At 36.0% G+C, this 22,906-nt stretch overlaps 1 protein-coding gene across 7 annotated transcripts in view; it reads right to left on the bottom strand.

Annotated features, from left to right (window-relative positions):
* The window catches only part of LOC121967558 (ADP-ribosylation factor GTPase-activating protein AGD2-like), a 66,397-nt gene extending 43,769 nt beyond the window's left edge, over positions 1–22,628 (bottom strand). For 2 of the 7 annotated variants that reach the window (XM_042517865.1, XM_042517873.1), the window contains exons 1-3: positions 22,347–22,627; positions 13,992–14,068; positions 13,744–13,844 (exon numbers count right to left, since the gene is read on the bottom strand). In XM_042517865.1, coding sequence (XP_042373799.1) covers positions 13,744–13,844; positions 13,992–14,068; positions 22,347–22,394 — 226 coding nt within the window. In that variant the 5' untranslated portion in view covers positions 22,395–22,627. Of the gene's footprint in view, positions 1–9,683; positions 10,679–13,743; positions 13,845–13,991; positions 14,069–16,362; positions 16,431–22,346 lie in introns of those variants that run through there. The other 5 variants (XM_042517888.1, XM_042517905.1, XM_042517881.1 and 2 more) reach the window with 5 other exon arrangements.
* Between the last annotated feature and the right edge of the window lie 278 nt (positions 22,629–22,906).

Genomic DNA, 22,906 nt, shown 5'->3' with positions numbered 1-22,906 from the left:
CTTGTGTAGTTTTAAAGATATGAACCATGCGTATGACAAGTAAGTGCCTAGATTTAAAAGCATAAGGAACACAGTTTTATGACGACTTGACTAGACTTAGGGATTGATACTTAACAAATTTAGGCCACTATTGCACTGGGCACGGAGAACTATTACTTAGGTCGTACTCAAACAACTTTTGTATCTTACTCACTAATGAAATCATTTTATAGGATTAGATTGACTTGCTAGAGATTATAATGCACTATTTAACCACATGAATTTAGATGCAGTTTTTGCTTGAGGACAAGCAAAGGTTTACGTCTAGGGGTGTGATGTGCGTAGATTATATACACTTTTATGCATATCTTAATGCACATTTACTTGTATTTCATGAGTATAATTTATGTTTATTGTATCATATTTTATTATAATGTCGTACTTCTATTAAATTATGTTCGGAGATCAGTTCTTTGCTTGTTTTAATTGACAGGACGTGATTTGGAGCGAAAACAGAGCAAAAGACGCACATCGGAGCAACTTGTGAAAATCTAGCTCAGGCCGTGTGAAACCACACAACCGTGTGGTCTTGCCCGTGCAAATCAAGCTCCGGCCGTGTGAATTCAAACAGTCATGCCATACTCCAGAAAAGAAGCAACACATGGTCGTGTGAATCCACACGGTCATATGACCGGACCAGAGGAGGAGCAGCACACGGCCGTGTGAATCCACACGGCCATGCCACCTATCCAAAGACAAAGAGGAGCACGGCCGTGTGAATCCATACAACCGTGTCACCTTATCAGAGGCTAAGAAGAACTTGATCGTGTGGTTCCACAAGACCGTGCCACTAGACCAAACTATGGTCGTGTGGATTCCACACGACCGTAGCATGTGATCCAAAGACCGTAGCATGTGATACGAACCCCACCAATAAATGTGATGGAACCCGAAACAAAGGTGGATAGAACCCCAAGAACTAAACGACAAGAGTGTGAGTCTTGACCCGTAATCAAGAATTGGCACGAACCAAGCCTACGAAGGAAAGAAACGCCACACCTAGGGGTGATAAGTTTCGATGGGTTGAACGCCACGAGAGTAGACTCGATAAGTTCAGCAAGTTCTTTCAAGAACTAAGAGAGCACACAATCTCACCAAAAAAACTAAGTTCCTTCATACTAAGATGCCCCTCCCTTATATAATGTGAGTGAACAAGGAAAAATACAAGATAAGTACATGCACAATTAGAGTCCCAATGTTGCATGCCTCATGCAAGCTATCCAGAAACCCAAAACAAAATAAATGCATGCACAATTAGAGTTCTAAGTTGCATGTTTCATTAAACAATCTAAAATACTTAAGTCTTCATGCATGAACGAATTCCCATGCTCGTTAAGCGCAGCCAATCATGGATGGTTATGCCCGATTACGTGGATTAGGCCACGACTAGCGATTGCGATTATCTTGGTTTCTCCTTGCTCATAGTCCTCCCAATGTTTTTTGATTAGTCCATTTAGTGCTTCCTTGAAACGCTTTGCCCGTAGTCTTGTAATTGGGCCTTACGGAAGTGATAACCGATCTCTCCTATCTTGAGCCCTTGGGCATACATTATTCTCCCCTTCTTGAAAAGGATTTGTCCTCAAATCATCACCTGCATCAAACGGGATAAGTCAGCAACATTAAAAGTAGAATGTACGTCATACTCACCGGTAGTTCAAGTTTGTAGGCATTATCATTGATGCACTCTAATACTTAAAATGAGTCATCCCTCGAGGTAGAAGTTTAGAACGACGTTTGTCCGGAAATCGCTCCTTTCGGAGGTGCAACCAAACTCATTCTCCTGGTTCAAACACAATTTTCTTGTGCCCCTTGTTAGCTTGTTGCATGTATTGCTAAGGTCTTTTCTCAATATTCAGTCGTGCTTGTTCATGAATCTTCTTTATGAATTCGGCCTTTTGCTTACCATCTAAGTTTATATGCTCACTTACAGCTATAGGAATCAAATCTAATGGTGACAAGGGATTGAAACCATAAACAATTTCAAATGGAGAAAATTTAGTCGCAGAATGTATGCTCCTATTGTAAGCAAATTCAACATGAGGTAGACAATCTTCTCATATTCTCAAATTCTTGTTAATGACCGCATGAAGTAAAAAGGACAAGGTTCGATTGACCACTTCAATTTGCCCATCAGTTTGGGGGTGACAAGTAGAAGAGAACAACAATTTAGTTCCTAATTTCCCCCACAAAGTCTTCCAAAAATAACTTAAAAATTTTGCATCTCTATCAGAGACAATGGTCCTGGCCTGCCATGCAAACTAACAACCACTTTAAAGAACAATTCAATTTTATGACATGGAATGAAATGCGCCATTTTAGAGAATCTGTCTACCACAACAAAAATTGAATCTCTCCCTCTCTTGGTCCGGGGTAATCCCAAAACAAAGTCCATTGAAATATCAGTCCAAGGTTCACTAGGTATAGGCAAAGGAGTATACAAGCCATAGGGTTTCAATTTAGATTTAGCTTGTTTGCAAGTGATACACTTCTCACAAATTCTTTCCACGTCGCGTTTCATATGAGGCCAAAAGAAATGATCCTGTAAAACCCCTAAAGTCTTAGTAACGCCAAAATGACCCATCAATCCACCATTGGCTTCCCTAGTGAATAATTCACGTAACGAACACATAGGCACACACAATCTATTTTCACCAAATAAAAACCCATCATGCCTATAGAACTTACCAAATGCAACCTTATCGCATGCTTTGAACACCTCAGAAAAATCAGTATCGTTAGTATATAAATCCTTGATATATTCAAATCCAAGTAACTTCGTATCTAAAGTGGGCAGTAAAGTATACCTTCGAGATAGTGCATCAACAACTACGTTCTCCTTTCCTTGCTTGTATTTGATCACATAAGGAAATGTCTCAATGAATTCTACCAATTTAGCATGGCGTCGGTTCAACTTATGTTGGCTCTTCAAATGCTTTAGAGATTGATGATCTGTGTGAATCACGAATTCTTTTGGCCATAGGTAATGTTGTCATGTCTCCAATGCTCTCACCAATGCATATATTTCCTTGTCATATGTGGGATAGTTGAGAGTGACTCCACTCAACTTCTCACTGAAATAAGCAATGGGTCTCATTTCCTGCATAAGCACAGCACCTATACCAACACCAGAAGCATCACATTCGATTTCAAAGGTTTTAGAAAAATCTGGTAGGACTTAGCTTTTCTTTTAAAATGTTGAAGGCCCTCTCTTGCTCCTCTCCCCACTTGAATGACTCATTTTTCTTGATGACTTTAGTAAGAGGAGCTGCAATATTGCTAAAATCACGAACCGTCGATAGAAGCTGGCCAAACCATGGAAACTCCATACTTGGCTAATTGTTGTCGGTGTTGGCCACTCTTGGATTGCTTTCACCTTTTCCTCATCCATCTCAACGCCTTTAGTACTAACAACAAAACCAAGAAACACGACTTTCTCCGTACAAAAGGTGCATTTATCGAGGTTAGCAAAAAGCTTTTCTTCTTTTAACACACTCAAAACTAACCTTAAATGTGTAACATGCTCTTCTAAGCTTCTGCTAAAAATCAAAATATCATCAAAATATACAACTACAAATTTCCCTAAGAAAGCACGCAAAATATGGTTGATCAAACGCATAAAAGTGCTAGGAGCATTAGTTAAGTCAAAAGGCATTACTAACCATTCATATAAGCCATGCTTAGTTTTAAAACCAGTTTTCCATTCATCACCTTCCTTCATCCTAATCTGATGATATCCACTCCTAAGATCAATTTTTGTGAACACACAAGAACCATGCAATTCATCAAGTATATCATCAATCCTAGGAATTGGATGGCGATACTTTACCGTGATGTTGTTGATGGCTCGACAATCCACACACGTCCTCCATGTTCCGTCCTTCTTGGGAACTAGTAACACAGGCACGACGCAAGGACTCATGCTTTTTCGAACATACCCCTTTTCTAATAATTCATTAACTTGCCTCTGAAGTTCCTTTGCTTCCTCCGGATTGCTTCTATAGGCAGGTCGATTCGGAATGGAGGCACCAGGTATGAAGTCAATTTGGTGCTCAATTCCTCTAATGGGAGGTAAACCATGCGGAACCTCTTCAGGAAAGACCTCCTCGAATTCCTGTAAACGAGAAACAATAACACGAGGCAAAGAATTGTTAAGGTCGTTAGTGCTCAAGAGTGCCTCCTTATACAAAAGGATAAGGGGCAGCTGATTTGAAAACAAAGCTCACTTAATCTCACTTTTTTTGCATAAAAAATATTTTTCTTTCTCTCTCCTTTTTTTTCCTTGCCCACTCCTTTTGTCTCTTTCCTCTCATCTTCTTTCCTCTCATTTTTCTTTCCCTCTACTTCTTTTTTCTCAATTTTTTTTCTCTCAATTTCTTTTTCTTTCTTCTTTTCATTTGCTTTTTATAGTCTGTCCTCCATAACTTGTCTTGGAGTCAACGGTACAAGAATAATAAGTTGCCCTTTCAAAGTAAAACTATACTTATTTGTGAGGCCATCATGTGTTACCTTTCGATCGAATTGCCAAAGTCTTCCCAACAATAGATGGCATGAATGCATGGGAACCACGTCACACAACAGCTCATCTTCATATTTGCCAATGGAGATTGCTACCAAGACTTGTTTTGTTACCTTGATTTCTCCGCAATCGTTTAGCCATTGGAGTCGATAAGGTCGCGGATGTTTCCGAGTTGGTAGTGACAATTTCTCCACCAAATCAGTACTTGCCACATTGGTGCAACTCCCCCCATCAATAATAACACTACAAACCTTGTTATTGACAAAGCAACGGGTATGAAACAAGTTTTCCCTTTGATTACCTTCTTCCTCCTTAGCTTGTAAATTGAGAACTCGTCGGGCCACCAATAAGTCTCCGATAACAGCATGTTGTTCATCATCACTGTCCTCTTTTTGTGGCACTTCTTCAACTATTTCGTCCTCATCTTCCGACTCAAGTTCACCTTGGGCGTTTATTACCATCACCCTTTTGTTCACACATTGACTAGCTATATAACCATGCCCTTGACATTTAAAACACTTGATATCACGAGTTTTAGAGGAAATGGGCTCGCGATTACCTTGAGTAGTAGATGGTGTAGGTTTGGGCTTCTTGAAGGTTCAAACTTTGGCTTATTTTGAGGTTGTTCCTCCTTTCTTGGAGCTGTCCGCCATGTGCCATGAGTAGTCATTGGTTGTCCCCTCCTAGCCAATCCTCTCCTCGTGAGTTGTTCTTCCACTTTTTGTGCTTGGTGGACCATGTCTGACAGCTCAACATAATGCTGCAATTCAACAATATCAGCAATTTCTGGGTTTAAACCATGTAAAAACCTGGTCATGGTGGCTTCCCGATCTTCATCGATATTAGCTCGGATCATGGACAACTCCATCTCCTTGAAATATTCATCCACACTTTTGGAGCCTTGAGATAACCTTTGAAGCCGCTGATATAAGCTTCTATAATAATGGCTGGGTACAAACCTCCTTCTCATGAGCACTTTCATCTCCTCCCAAGTGGACACAGGTTGCTCTCTATTCCTTCTCCGAGTCATCACCACTTGATCCCACCAAACAATAGCATAATCAGTGAATTCAATGGCAGCTAACTTCACATTTTTAAACTCTGAGAATTCATGACAGTCAAACATCATTTCCATCTTAGTTTCCCATTCCAAGTAAGCTTCTGGGTCATTTTTTCCTTGGAATGTTGGAATTTTCATCTTAATCCCTCCTAAATCATTATTTCTTCTAGTTCCATTTCTATCTCCTCGATGTCCAATCCTGCCCCGATTGTAGTTTTGCTCATCAAAATCTTCCACAATAACCTCTTCATCTTCTTCGACATCAATCCCTTGGGCATGTCTTCGTTGTGCTCTAGTAATACGGTCTTGTTGATGTCTTCTTGGTGTCCTATCCTCCACCCGATCCAACCTCTCATGGATAGATTCTAATTCCGCCCTCATCATCCGCTGCATCTCCCCTATCAATGCTTGTAATTGCAGGTTCGGAAGTGGCCTAGCCCCCTCATTTGCTCCATCCTCCTGGTTGTTGGACATGGCTGCAAAATGAAAGAAAACCTCACAAGCACTCAACTCACGTTTGGGTGGTAGCTCTCAATTCATGATATCTCTCAGTTCTTGATCAAACTCTAGAACAAATCAGAATATCACGTAGCAATTCAAAAGATACCACCTAAACTTATGATAGCAGAATTTTAAGAGAAAATGAAAGAGTAGAAGTTTGAGAATAAGAAAAACAAGAAAAGAATTGTTGAAGACAATTTACTTCGATTCACACAAGCAGTTTTTTTTTTTTGCGCTTTCTTCTTCTTTTTTTTTTGTCTTTTCGTTGCGCTCCTTTTTTTTCTTTTTTTTTCCACGATTTTTTTTTTTTTGCTTTTGGCTGAACAACAAGTAAAGATAGATTTGCACTTGCCTTTGAACCGAAGCTCTGATACCAGATGATACGAACCCCACCAATAAATGTGATGGAACCCGAAACAAAGGTGGATAGAACCCCAAGAACTAAACGACAAGTGTGTGAGCCTTGACCCGTAACCAAGAATTAGCACGAACCAAGCCTACGAAGGAAAGAAACGCCACACCTAGGGGTGATAAGTTTCGATGGGTTGAACGCCACGAGAGTAGACTCGATAAGTTCAGCAAGTTCTTTCAAGAACTAAGAGAGCACACAATCTCACCAAAAAAACTAAGTTCCTTCATACTAAGATGTCCCTCCCTTATATAATGGGAGTGAACAAGGAAAAATACAAGATAAGTACATGCACAATTAGAGTCTCAATGTTGCATGCCTCATGCAAGCTATCTAGAAACCCAAAACAAAATAAATGCATGCACAATTAGAGTTCTAAGTTGCATGTTTCATTAAACAATCTAAAATACTTAAGTCTTCATGCATGAACGAATTCCCATGCTTTGCATGCTTATTAGCGTTCTTCCATTAAGCGCGGTCAGTCATGGATGGTTATGCCCGATTACGTGGATTAAGCCACGACTAGCAGTTGCGATTATCTTGGTTTCTCCTTGCTCATAGTCCTCCCAATGTTTTTTGATTAGCCCATTTAGTGCTTCCTTGAAACGCTTTGCCCGTAGTCTTGTAATTGAGCCTTCCAGAAGTGATAATTGATCTCTCCTATCTTCAGCCCTTGGGCATACATCAGCATGGGTCGTGTCAAGCTCGCGCCCTTCCCTATTTAAAGGGTTTTTCTATCCTTTTTGGGGAATTGGGGGGTTTGGGACTTCGTCCCTCTACTTGGGGAAGGGTTCTCCCCTTGGGGGAAACCCTAGAGCTTCATTCACCTCCATCCCTTGACGATCCATCCATCTCCGAAGCAAGTAGGCATCCCCAAAATATTGGAAACATCGACGAGCATCTCTTCTTCCCCTTCTTCTCACATCTAGGGTTGTAAGTATGCTTTACTTTATGTTTTGGGGTTGTTCTTCCTTTGCAGCTTCTGTATAGTAGCTGCTATAACGTGTAGCAACTACTGTACCGTTGTAGCAACTACTGCATAGTAACTGCTACAAGTTGTAGCAGCTACTGCATAGTAGTTGTTACAAGATTGTATCATCACTGTTGTAGCAGCTACTGCATAGTAGTTGCTGCAACATTGTATCATCACTACCATAATAATTTTTTTCATGTAATAATAGGAGAGAAGATAAAATATCATTTTAATTTAAAAAGAAAGAGAGATTAAAAAAATTAAGTTTTGGCCACGTCAGATAGCCCACGTCGGATTTCGCTTATGATCGCGCACAAAGTGTCGCTCAGCATATCAAATCTCTTATATATATATATATATATATATATATATATATATATATATATATATATATTGCATGTTTTATCGAATAGTTGTGTAGAATTGTTAATCCTGTATGGGGAATACGATAGATCGTATGACCGAGGGACGCTAATGACAGGCAGATCACGTTAACGAACGTCTAGAGTATCACCTTGAAAGGAGAAGAAATTCTCCATAAGGAAGTAGGGAATCGAGCGTAATCACTATTTCTATTTCTATATAATTGTGTGTTAGTGTGTTCTTATGATATATGACCGAAGGGCCATACTGACAAGGATAACTCGTTAACGGACTTTATAGGAATCATTTCTATTTAGTAATATAGGACATGAAGTAGGAGATCATACCGGCTTGTCCACTGCAGGGGAGAATCGGTAATGAATCTAACTTCCTACAAGAGCATGAATATAGAGGATAGGAACTAAGCAATTTATGTAACATCGCCTAGCATCATAAAGAAATCGAAATCCTAGAATCGTAGCTCAAACCATTTCTCACATCCCTTAGCTCAACCCCTCTCAAAATCCACTCTCTTTTTCTTCTTTCTCTCTCCTCTCAACCTCTTACTCTCTCTTTTCAAACCAACCTTCGTTAGTCTAAATAATTCGCCGTGCGAAGTCAACTAGTGCTTAATTAAGATTCGATATCTTTTGTATTACTGACGACATAAACACTAATCCTAAAAAGTCATAGATCTAGACAGTGTGGAAGAGCAATTACATTCTGGATGCTAGCCCGGCAACGTCTCCACAATAGAGACGGAGAAGAGTATTTGTTGGATCGGTAGTGCATCTTCTACCGTCAGATGCTAGAGTCACAAGAGCATCTTTTCTTTAGGTGCCCCTCTATTGTGGAGTTATGGAGAAGGATTTGAGAATGGCTATACGAAAGGAGATGTTTATATACAGACGGATGATGCGAGTCTTCAGGTGATACTATCGAGGGAGTCAGGTGTTAACAAAAGTCAATCACCTAACCTTATCTTCCATGATTTACTACATTTGGCGAGCGAGAAATAGTAGTTTCTTTGGAAGGGACAGGAGAGTATACTTTGATCTAACGTTGTGTCCGACATAAGTAAGTCACTAGGCTATGGGATGGCAGATGATGGTGATTGGGCTTGCCTAATCCTGGTTGTACCCCTTTTTGGATTTAATATATTTTTATTTATCCAAAAAACACAATGTCTCAAGGAAGAAGATTTAATAGTGCACTAAAAATTTGACCTAACAACCCAACCACCCATCCCAAACTAATATACTGCAAGTGTAAATACAAATTATAAGTAAAAGTAAATTTGATAAAAGAGGGTCACAAGATGTACATATAAAAAGACAGTGCAAATGCATATGCAGTTATACACAATATAATCACGAGTCTAGTAACATAGATATATTTATGCCCATGCAATTCTCACATCTTATGATATTCACCTAAAGAGGATGTGACACCTATAATATTGGATCAGAAGTCAAAATTCACGATTATGTTTCTACACCCATATACGCAGCAAAAGTTTTAAATTTATTGTATGATTTAACAATTAAATCAAAGGAATATTCATATGGATTTTCAAAAACAAACATTAACATGATTTTTAATCTAAGTATGTAATACAATCTAACCATTCAAGTAAAATCCTTAAAGCATAACAAAGATAAACTATCATTTGAATGATTCATCTAAATATCATTTTAATCATTTTATTTAGACATGCAAAACTATCTAATTTAAATATACTAGATCTTTTAGCAAAATCTAAATAAAACTATTAACACATGCATCATTATACAAATGAATCAAAACATAAATGAAAACATACCTTTCAAACAACTTTGTTTGGGGATATCTCCAACTATTTCGGGTTTAACGAAATAGCTCTTCTTTGTTTGTCTTGAACTTGTGCTTGCTCTGTCTAATCTGGTCCACGATCGGAGTCCCCTTTCCAATGCTTGATGACACTAGAGATCAAGTGTCGTTTTTTCGTCGAGACAATCATAACAAACAATTGACAAAGAGATGGATTTCTCTTGATAGAAGAAATGGGAAGATCTCTATCTTCTTGAGAGGGGGCGACAACTTGAAAGAAAATACTTCTCTCTTTGCCCGCCTCACTTCTCTCTCACTTCTACACTCTTGGCCTCTCAACAAGGATGGCCACATCTCTTTATATAGTTCATCAATTCTCTATGGAAGATGAAGAGATGAGTGTCTCTTCATCTATCCAAGGAAGATGAAGAGATGATTGTCTGTTCATCTATCCAAGGAAGATGAATAGACATGGGTCTTTTCACCTCTCTAAGGAATATGAAGAGACATGTGTGGCTAACAAATTAAACCTAGCCATTTTTCTTTTTCCATCTTGGTTTATTGGATATTAGAACATTTTTAAAACTTAATAATGTGAGTTCATCATAATCATGATAACATTTGATCATATCAAACTTTAGTTGTCAATTCACTATTTGATCACATCAAACTTTATTCGCCAAATTCAACTATTTGAATTTAACTTTCTCAACGGGAAATAGCGAAGACAATTCTTGTGTAACCCTCAATGGTTCAGGGATACAGCTAGCCAACGGTTCATAACTCTTTATGATTCAGGATTATACTCATCCTTTATACGAGCATACCCATAATAGCTCCATCATATGATCAACTGCTTTACTATAGGATGTCAAAACTAATTCTGATTAACACCCAACGAATCATGGTAAGAGCGTCTAGCAACACCGTCCCATGACTCCCTGTAAGAACCAGTCAATTATGGTTAAAATACAATTCAATCCCTTCATCTCATAATCCTGGTCGTATCTACAACCATGGGTATATCGAGGGTTGTATATTGATTTGACAACCATGTGATGTATCTTATAGTGACATCGCATATGAAACTAGGCAACTCATTTCCTAAAGCACATCTTACCGTTCTGCTCAAAGACTTCATACACTATAGAACAATACATTGTATAGGATATCCATACCCACGTGTGTGTGGTGAATCCTCTACTACAAACACTGACTCCTATATATTTCATCACTACACCCAATCTCACCATCTGATGACCCTAATGGAGTCAGTAAATGAGTTAAAGTATAGCCCCAGCATATAGAGTCTCAATATTGTCTCGGGGCATAAGGACTACTAATGTACAACCACAACTAAAGACTTATCCACTCGATAAATGATAATCACTTGGAAAGTCCGTGTAGGGGTTATAAGATGAACTCATTGTATAAACATCGATCTGTATGCTTGAACATCTCTATGTCCTTACCAATGAAACATGGTACACTACATCAAAGATACTAGTTTCTAACTCAAGCGACCTTTATCCTTATTTATTAGGCAGCCTAATTGACTAGAAACATGTTTAGAATATCCAGTGAATATTGATATATTTAATGATAGTCATCATATGTACCACCCCATCTCACTATAGTATATTCAAGAACTTTATCTATGCATCAAGCATGAGTATAAAGATAAAGTAAATATCATACTAAATTGAATTATATTAAAATCAAGGATGTTTATACACGAGTCAATAAAGTCCCGCCAACAGTTAGCTTGCAGGGCACCTATTCTAACACATATAATCTAAAAGGCTCTCTTTAATATAAGCTTGTCACTAAGGTCATGTTATTCCCGAATCATGTATTAACAGTTCTTATTGTCACATGCCAATAAGATCATTGAAGTCTAGTGATCCACAATTAGTTATTTTAAACCATCATGCACCCTGTAAATTTAGTTAAGTCATATAATCCAAAGTTAGGTGTTGATCATAGTTATTTAAAGCATGAGGCACCCAAAAGCGCATAGGTGTTGTGAGGTTTGAGGCACTAGACGCAAGGTGAGGTGCACGCCTTATCGAAATAAGGCGCTTTAGATATAAATTTTTACGATTCAAACATATATAGAGAATTTCTGTCAAAATATTTTACTAATAAAATTTAAATATTTCATAAACTATTAAATAATAATATTCAAATATTGAAATAGTTTATCTGAATAATTAAAATCAAACTTCAAATTAAATCTGTTTGGAAAATAACATACGAAACAAAAGGAGAATAGCAGTAAAGTATAGCCAAATCCAGAAGGTTGATGTTAATGTTGTAGGCAAAAGAAGAGTTTACGTTTGACAAGGGAGGGAGGTTGATGATGATTTTTTAGGGGAGAGGAAGAGTCACGCAGAGAGAAAATCAGTGAAATAAATTTGCAAGGGACTATTGATGTTCATTTTCGAGGGGAGAAGAAGAATCACGCAAGAAAAATGTACCACATTCATGCATGTAACCTAATTAATTTAAATGGTAATTAAATGTATGAGTTGGGCTTTTAAAAAAATTTTAAAACTTCAATAAGGAGAGGAAAAGTGCACCTTAACCTCTTGAAAGGCACGTATTTAAGCGCCCTTCATTCAAGTACTACACCTGGATCATACCGAAATGCAAATGGCGCGTGCACCTAAGCATAATCAAGCGCACACTTTTCACAACTATGGCGTTGATGAAACCTATCATGTCTTGTAATATCCTTGAAATTATCTACTCCCAAACTAGGCATTAGTGGCACTAACTATCATGTGCCCCATAATTAATGTTGGAAGGAAACTCTAATTATCTAGTTCAAGGCCTTTGATAAGTTCAGATGTATGTAACTCTCCAGTATAACCCATCTGATGCCGTAAAACTTCCCCTATCTATTTTTCAAACCCCATGATGCGCACAATGGCCAACGAACATCCCCATGTCCAAAATATGTCCCCCACACCTTAAAATAAGGAAGGTGCATAACCATCAAATCTACACAACTTAAGAGTAAAGCACTTCATCCAAAATGAGGTTAAAACACAAGCAAAACCCTTTTAATTAATCCTTCACCCAATTAACCAACTCTTGTTTGATCCTTTAACTTTATAGTCGTGCCTAGTAAGAAAGGAATAGGGATTCTACCTCAATTAAAGTCTTAACATTTTCAAACGCCGTAATGTTTATCAGTCACTGCCAAACAAATCATTGCCTATAGACAATTGAATATTAGGGAACAATCACCTCAACCGTTGCGTCTAAAATTATCTGAAACAGATTGATGTTCAATGCCAAGGCAACACAAGATCACTTTGATCTCTTAATAACAATTTCTTATTGAAACTACCAACTCCCACATAAAAACCAAAAATAGGATACTCAATGACCTTGACACAACAAAAAAATGTCTAGCTATGGGTTTGCAAGAGAAGAAGGAAAAAACAGTTTGCTATTATAATTCAAGTGAGAGGACTTGCCACCCCAAGTCCCCTGCATCTATGAAGAGACTCTTTGTTGCTCACAAACTTGCAAAGGAGAAAAGAGTTCCATGTTGCCGATTATATCAAGTCTAAACCTCAAATGTTGCCGATTATATCAAGTCTAAACCTCAATAGCCAAAAATCTTGGAGATTTCAAAACCTGATTAATCCACTAATTAGGAAGGTAAAACCAAGATTATCAAATCAAAACATGATACTATCAATCTTTCTAAAGTGAGAGAGGGAGGACTGAGCTCTATAAATCCAACAAGGAGAAGGAAATTCTAAATAGATAAGCTTAGGAGTGGTTGCTTGCTCTTGTCAGAAATTACCAAATCTATGATTCATCAGAGCCATTCATCCACTTTAATCTTCCCAGCTTACCCTTAATTTGCAGTCAAATCAAGACTAAACTGCACCTGAACAGAATTCCCCATGGATGAACTTGTTTACAAACTAAAATTGTAAAATTAAACCAAAAATTGCAAATATTAAAATTATACCTAGTTTTACTTAATTGAAAACTGTGATATATAACAAGTCAACATTGAGATAGAAGTACTCAAAGTGACTATGACTAACCTCCAATAGCTACACTAACTGGGTCATCTTGTCCAACTCCAAATGCTTCTAATGAATCTGCAAAGTAAATGTCATTATGATAGGATTCCTCAAGTGATGACCTGTAAAGTAAAAGCTAATTTCTCAGAAGAGATAAAGATGATAATATAATGACTTAAACATAAAGTGTCAAAATGTAATATGTTGACACTAGAATATGGGGTTTCCATAAGAAAAGGATGAATCCGCTATGCATACAGAAAACTCACATGAATCTATTACATCCCTTGTGAAGCTTTTGACATCGGGTTCTTAATTCTTCAGCTGTCTGCTCTAATGAAAATATCTGCAAATTAACCATAAGAAACAGACTTCAGCTTACTTAAAGTATTTACTAAAACTATATTTCGAAAATAAGCTAGTGTGATATGCACTTGTCTGCAAGATAGCCCAAAATAAGCCATAAAGTTGTACCAACACCATGTTGGTGCCATGCGTGCTATGCTGACAAGCATTTTAATGATTTTTATATGATTAGATCTAATCACAATGAGGACTTTAGCATACTTAACTCATTTGTACAAAAGAAGTAGCATGGTTTGAAGTCTCGTATTGTGACGAGCAAAATTGTCGAAATGAATCGTTTTGATAGATTATTGATACTTGATACTACTTGGAACCAAGACAATGTTTTATGTATCGTTGAGTCAATCATGTCGACATGTATCATTTCATGTAACACTTGATACCCTTTGGAATACCAAAATTGAGATAATATTGTTATTTTTTATTTTAATACAAGATAATATCATAGTGCATTTAAGATGGAAAGCAAACATTGAACTTAACTATGTAATTATTTATCTTTTTCTTTATTTCATTCCTCCTTCCACCTCCAATTTACTATCGGCACCATACATCAAAATGTCTGCATGATACCGAAAAATGTATCGTTCCACTCAAAAAGCAAAATATTGACACGGCTCGAGATTTCAAACTTTTAGAAGTAGCATACTACAAGAGCATGATATGACAATATTTCATTACAATTAGTTTCAAAATCATTCAGTAGATCATACATTGTAAGTACATCACTTGATGGCACAAGAGCTCCAATAAGATATTAGGATGATGCAGAGCAGGTTACGATGTAGATTGTTAATGTAAGACACAATGTTGAGGAGCATATGTTCTTAGTTTGCTTTAAAATGTGAATTCGAATGGTGTAGCTATTATGGCTATTACAAGCATTTTAAAAGTTGATTTTAGTATTTATTAGAGATTTGATTGGCATGTAAATTGGGTAAATTGGACCATAAGTGGCCCTAACATGCACATATTTGGAGTTAAGGTCTTTTATTAAGTTAGACATTAGCAAAGTTGTTGTAAAAGATATTTTGTAACCATGTTTATCCCAAAAACTTTTACTGAAAATATTTCATAAATGTCGTTATGTAAATTATGGGATCTAATAGCATAACTAGTTTTTGTAAAAGGTTTTTTATAGAAAAGTTTATTATTTTTTTAAAGAATAAATCATGTTATCAATCTAAAAAAAGGGGAAAGGATCTCGTGTATTAGAAAAGTTTTGAGTTAATATAATTTTCAATTTCTGTCATATTATCAAATTAAGCAATTTCATTATACCCTACCTCTATGTTTGTGATCATCTCATGAATGTGTACTGATACTTAAATCTCCGTCCCCACATGTACCCAGTTGACTAGAGGGTGGTAGCTTTATTACAATGGGACAAAGGTCAATTTCTGACAAGCACATGCCCTCGAGGAAAAAAAAACCTCCCACCCTTTAGCCACTTAACGATCGGCTATAAGTTGACCCCGTGATTTACCTTCCTTCACATAACCTAGGGACAGGAATGCCTGGGGTGAGCATAATCACCTTTGCTACAACTAATATTTAAATCTCCTCTAGTAGGTTAGTTATTTGACGTATCTATTTCATCACCTAAGAAGATAGCCTATTTAGTATCAAAATTGATTCTAGATTTTTTAATGCGAATGCTACGATTTCTGTCATATCATATTAGGATTTAATTCTGTAGTTACAATTTTTGTTACTTCTCCTTCCGTTGATAAAATAGATAATTTTTCTAATACTAGTTCATTCTTAGTATCATTTTTGGACTTCGGATGAGAAAACTCAACTTCCACTTGTATTTTTTTACTATTTTAATGTTTAATTGATATTCTAATATATTTTTACTATTTTAAATATATATTATTTAAATTAATAATTAATTAAATGAATAAATAGTTAATTTATATAATTATTATATATAAAATAGCATTTTTTGTATTATGCGTTGGAGAACTATAGAGTTGATCTAAGTAGAATGTTACAAGAACGAATGCTTCCATCTGATTCATGCTACTCCTTTACAACTTATTTTTAAATTACACACGATAAACATATTTATCTAATAATTACTATATATAAAAATAAAAAAATTACCAAAACGGTATCAGCACGGCATTATATGATACAAAAAGAGTATTATTCCGGCCTAGGACCGAAATCTCGGCACGGGTCGAGATTTTAAACCTTGAGTGTTATTATCCTCCATCGAAAAATTTCAATAGAAACGCATATGTTACTTTCAATGAACAAGTATCTTACTTCACCACGCCTTATCTTCAAGGGAGAATTCCATATTGCAAAACAAGGGCATAGATTGCTTACTCAACCTGTCATTGCTTACAATGTTTAAATCACTATTTGAGTTTAAATATTTGTCAAATCATGAAAAGAGAATGTGAGATTTACATAGTGTCCTCAAGGAAAAAGATTACTATTCCTAAACTAATGCAAGTCCAAGAACACAACAGCACTGATCCCAAGAATGAGTTTGATAAAAAGAATCTTTTTTTGCATGAAGAACCAGAGGGAGAAATTTATGAGGTCCCTCCAAGATATGGAAATAATTTGAATGTTTATACCATATGTAAATTGAAGAAAATTTTATATTAATATTTTATTATCACCACGGCCATGAATTGCGAGAGTTATGATTATCATTAGATATTGCAGAAGCTAAGGGGATCATCCATTCTTTATTAAACACTTCAACGCTCTTAGTATATGTTGATGATATAATAGTTATAAGAAATAATGATAAGGAGAGAACTTCTCATTGGTGAAGGAGTTTGAAATTAAAACATTAGGAAAGTTGAAATAAGATTGAGGTGGCCCACACTCTAAACAAGACATTTTTATCTTACAATAAAAAAATGTTGTAGATTTCCTCATGCAAACAAGCAAGCCAATTAAGTATTCCAATAAACCCAAATCTCAAACTTAGGACAGTAGAGAAAGGTGTTGTAGTAGACAAGGAAATATATCAACATCTGATACCTTATTTATGTTTCATAGAAAACTAGACATATCATACCTAGTAAATGTGATTAGCTGATTCATCCATAACCCAAAAGAACCTCATTTACAATCTTTTCACCGAATATTATAATATCTCAAAGCAACACAAGAAAAGGATATTCTATTTTTAAAGAAATGTTTGCTACTTGAGGCATATATAGATGCTAATGATGTTGGGTCAATAGTTGACAGAAGTAAATTGGATATTGCACCCTTCTTGGTGGTAACCTCATGACATGGAGGAGCAAGAATCATATGTAGTAGCATGGCCTAGTGCAGAGGTAATTCAGATTAATGGCCAAGGTGTATGTGAAATACTTTGGTTAAAGCTCATCTTCGAAGACTTGAAGATCAAGTGTAATGACCCAATGAGACTTTATTGTAATAATAAGTATAGAATTAGCATATCTCACAATCCGGTACAAAATGATAAGCACATTGAAATTGACAAACACTTCATCAAGGAGAAACTAAAAAGTGGTTTAATTTGTACCCCTTATGTATCTACATATAAACAATTTGCAGATGTAGTTATTAAAGGGTTAAGTAGTTTGAAAGTATTCTATTCACTCTAAAAATGATAGACATTTATTCATCAACTTAAGAGGAAGCGTGGAAAAATGATTTTGTAACCCTATATATCCTTAAAACTTAGACTAAAAATATTTCTATAAATCATGGAATAATGATTCCATAAACTATGAGATATGATAGCTTAACTAGTTTTATTAAAAGGTTATTCTGTTAGAATTTTTATTAATTAATTAGGGTTTTTATTAAAAAAGTGGTATTATCAATTAATAAAAAGGGGTAAAGGTCTTATGTATTGGATAAGTTTTGAGTTAACATAATTTTTAATTAATGTCAATCACAAATTCAAAAAAGGATTTACTCAATCATATCCTTTTGGAGAAGACCTTACTAAGCCTACACCTAAGATGGAATCAACCATCCATAGAGAAATTATATTCTTTTTAAAAAAAATGTTCTTGTTATTTATATAAACAATTACAAAAGTGAATTTCCTAATATACATAAGTATAAATGGAGAATTGGAAGAAAGAAAAGGATAGCTACATAGTAAAGATTCTTGACATAAGTCTCTCAAGCATTCATTCTTGGATGTTAATTCAATGTCAAAAAAGAGATAAAATTTGGTCCCTCCCTATAAAACCTATCCAATCAACAAAATTTTCCATTCAATCTTAAGCGATCAAAAAGAGAGCACAATATGAGAACTTAATGAATTAGAGTGACATTGCTTTATCGACATTGATCAACCTAATGAATACAAGAACCACCGAAGTGGAATCTCACATTTTTCATACCAAAGTAGCTAATTGCCAAATAAGCAAACAAACAATGATCTACCACACCATAGTCCTTGCCCCAAAATCGTTGTTCATAACCTAAAGGCATTGGTGACCTATGCAACCTTTTGAGTTGATTTTTTCTTTCCTCTAACACTACAACAGAAGAGTGTGTCATCTTCAAGCTTCTTTATTTACAAGAGATCACCACCAAAGTGATATAAATCCTTAAATCTAACCTTTCTCAAGAAAACTTAAAGTTATCATCAAACCTCATTTCTAAGCATTGTCTTCGTGATTGGAGATTAGATTTATAAAAAAAGAAAGAAATAAGGTATTGTATGGGACCAAAAAGAGATAAGTTATTTTTTCTTTTAAAAAAAAAAAACTTTGCACAAAAGGGTTATGCTTTGTTTACTCTTAAGGATGTATAAAATTAAAGAAATGATGGATTCCAAATCCATCAACAGATCAATTTTTTCCTAATTTTTCATACACCAAAAATCAAGCAAAACCAGATTTTTCTTCCTCTCGCCAAAACTCTAATGATCCCATACAACTTGGAGATCAACCAACTTTGCCAGATGTTGTAGCAGCCTCAGGGTGCAGGGCCTCTCGCAATAGTCTAGCCTAGCCACAAGTATACTTCTTGTCAACTATACTATATATTTGACTGTAACTTTGAAACTCCTATTGATTTCTACTTCAAGTCAATCACCTAGGTCTACAAGGGATACCCACGTCCCAGATATAAAGGCACTCCCTTATAGCCTTCTTTGCTAAAAGGACCTTTCCTAAATTTATATTTTGTTTGGTATTTGATCTACCAGGACTTCATGCCTCGTATCCAATCTCTCTAACCTACTGAGACTTCATGTCTAGTATCTGGTCTACTTAAACTACCAGAACTTCCTTGCTTGGTACCTATCGAGACTTCCTTGTTTGGTATATGATCTCCTTGAGCTACTAGAACTTCCTTTGTTAAGTTATCTGCGCCTACACACTTAACATGCTTGTTAAATCACACAAAGTCTAACTTTAAACCCTTTTACCATACAATAAAACATTTTTTTTTATTATAAGGTGTCACCTGCACCAACAATTCTTGTATAGGAAAATGGTGTTTTGGCCAATTCACCTTAATAGCATTTTTAATGTTTTGGCCAAATATAAGATCCATTAACTTTCTGATGCTCCTAAGAGCATTTATATTCTTACTCTCTTTTTTTTTGTCCATTGAAAGAAATCACATTAATAATCTTTCTCATGATAAAAAAAGGAGGCCACCATTATGTTCATGGTGCTTCCAAAAGCTCATTCATACCTTTACTTTTCAATTTTGACAATAGGAAACATCATTAAGGCATTTTGATCAGTCTACCTTGATGACTTTTCTATTGATCAACATAGTAGTATGTGACCACCATTTCATTCATGGTGCTTCTAGGAGTTCATGGATAACCATTAAATTTTGATTATACCACCTTGCTGAGTCAAAATTGATAAAATAGCATCACCATTAGATTCATGTTCTCAAGTGTTGATTCATGCCCTTATTGATTTTTCCCATCAAAAGGTCATTAAAATGTTTTTCAAAGTCTTAAAAGTGTTTATACAATTGCAAGGGCAATTTTGAAATAAGTGTTCTCATTAGTAAATTTGAAACTGTGGTGTACCCTTTGTTAAATGCCAAATATTAGGTGCACCCCTTAGTAAAATGTAGTTGTTCCATTGTTGTATAGATTTTACTCATCAAAATAGATGCATCTTTCTTGAAATTACACAGTAAACAAATAGAAGCAGAACAATTTAAAAAATTAGATGAATATCAAGGCAAAATATTACCATTATTGATAATCTTTATAAACCATAGTTTAATATCTCAAATGCGGAAACAAACCATCTTAACTTATATTGTTGGAACTGGATGATAAAGTATAGATATTATAAGTTATTTAAACAACTATGCTAGGGCGATAGAAAGCAAGAGATACCAAACAATAAATATATTAAACAATTATAACAAAGCACATAAATAAAATGGATAGTAAAAAAAATCTAAAAAAGGCAAAATTCACTATCATAAGGCAAGGTTTGATCTTGCAGATGTTGAATCTGATGCTTTTACATCTCAAGAATACAACTACTGTTACCTCGCCAACATGTGGTGCATTAACAACTCTTCAATCTTCAGCAACAAAAATATTTATACCTTAAAATATTGTAGAAGAAAAGAATGGAGGAGGGCATTAGAGAAGATTTTTCATTTTAGTCTTTTCATGATGTATAAATCCTTAGAACTATCCCATTTTAAAGGCAACAAGATTCTGCCATGTCATACATATACTTTTATCATGAACTATTTTCAAATGGAGGAGGACCTTACTCTTTTGAATCAAAGCCAAAGAGATAGGAGACTACCAATTGATACACAAACTTGAGAAGGGAAGAGATTTAAGGAACACGTGTAATCTTTTAGTGTAATCATGCCATAAGTGGTCATGTTCAACCATGGAATTTGATGTGTTGAGCAACTGGTTTAAATTAAATTTACATGTATTTCTAACGTGTGTATGAAGTCGTGCAAAGACTTAATAGAATACACGAAACTCATAAAACTTGACTTGGCACAGCTAAGTTGATGATTAGCTCGAATGCTCAAGGTCCACTCTTGATCAGAGAAAGAATGCGAAGCCTCTAAGTGACAGCAATGACAACAAACAAAAGGATGTGAACTTCATAGGTGAAGAGTGAAGGATGGCACATGAAACGATTTGGTACATCCAAGGGACTTATAAGCTAAGTTCGGCAAAGTGAAGTTGCAAAAGCAAACTTTTAAGTGAGTTATGAGAGTCAAAAAACCCTAAAACCTGTAATAAGTCAATAGGTGTCAAGTAGAGTCGATAGAAAATCAATTGGTAGATTGAAGACACAGTTGATCGGAAATCAGTCGACTAGAAATGCAGTTAGTCAATGAAAACGTAGGTCAAAAGCTATTCACCTCCCCCCTCTAGCCAATCCCGCCATCATCCTACAAGTCCTAACATAAACAAGTTAATTGCTAGTTGGATTGATTTAATGAAACACTAATTTTGTTCTAACAATTGTAACAATGAAATGGGGAGCAAGAAGGAAAGAATAAGTGACGACCTCAAACAACAAGGATGAAAAGAAAAAGAAGGCAGCAAAAAGAAAGAAAGATGATATGACACAAAAACTAAGTAGATAGAAGGTTAAGGGCTAGCTTTCAAGTAAACCTAACTTTAAATCAAAATAGACATAGAAAGATGAAATTACAGCATCCATCCCTTTTTTCCAGCATAAGGCTTACAAGTTAGCACTCAAGAGTAGTGTATGTGCTAGCAATGAGCTATGGTTCATTATATAAATCCTGTTTTGTTGCCCATGGACCATCCTTTAAAGGCATCTACGAACCTCTTAACAAGCCTTGTATAAAGTAGAGCAAATATTATGATTATCGAACCATTTGCAATATAATTTTGAAGTGATATTTTATTCCATAAAACAAGGGTTCTTTTCCAGATTTATGAAAGTCCTTCCAGCTATCATTTGAACGCAATATGGAGACTGTTAACAATTGGAATAGGAGTCTCTCTCCCGAGACTGAAACGAACTCGAGGTTACAAAACTCAACCTGTGACTTTACTTCCATCATGTAATTAGCCTATGCGTTTCTCGTACAAAAGAAAACAAAAATTACCAAAAAAATTCCTGAAGGGCGATGGAAGCACAATATGGCGATCCCCAAGCTCAGATTTTGAACACTCCAGGTCAGCAATATACAGTCAATTAAACTCGAAGAGATCCAAACAAACGAGATTAAAAAATAGGAAGAAGAAATCACCACAAGAAAGCGACTAACGCAGAAAGGTCGGACAATAATCAAGGACGTGTCACCTGCTTTCTGAAGGGCGGGGAGTCCTCCAACGCCATGAAGACCGCCATCGTCCGATCCGACTGCGTTGCTTCCTCTCGTCTCAGATCAGGAGATCACCGAAAATTTGAAATCGAGATTGGAAGGTGGATCCACCGACCTCCGTGTAGTACCCGGATTACTTGATCTTTTTTCACATTCTGATTCATCGCTAACTTAGGAAATGTTAGTATACCGCGCCGCGGTGCCGACCGATCTGTTGAGTGACGGATGCCCCTATCGGACAGCGCAGCTTGATTTTTAGTTGGGGTATACCAAATAGACGAATGTCCGTTTAATTTTTACTACGACTATTTTGGGACGGTCGATTCCGTTCGCAATGGATTTATTATTATTATTATTATTATTATTATTAATATTATATATATATACACATAAAATTGTTACTCTGCGGAACTTAGAAAATATGTCTCTGTGCGACTCTTGTGCTGGCACCAGTGACGTGAATTTCATTTATTTCTTTTATTTGGCTTTTGGTTTTTCACAGAAGTCGTGATCTCTCTTCGACAAACCAAAGGGATGA

This window comes from Zingiber officinale, chromosome 1B (genome assembly GCF_018446385.1).
Source record: "Zingiber officinale cultivar Zhangliang chromosome 1B, Zo_v1.1, whole genome shotgun sequence".
NCBI lineage: Eukaryota > Viridiplantae > Streptophyta > Magnoliopsida > Zingiberales > Zingiberaceae > Zingiber > Zingiber officinale.
Note: the sequence above shows the minus strand (reverse complement) of the source record. Positions and strands in the feature narration are given on the sequence as shown.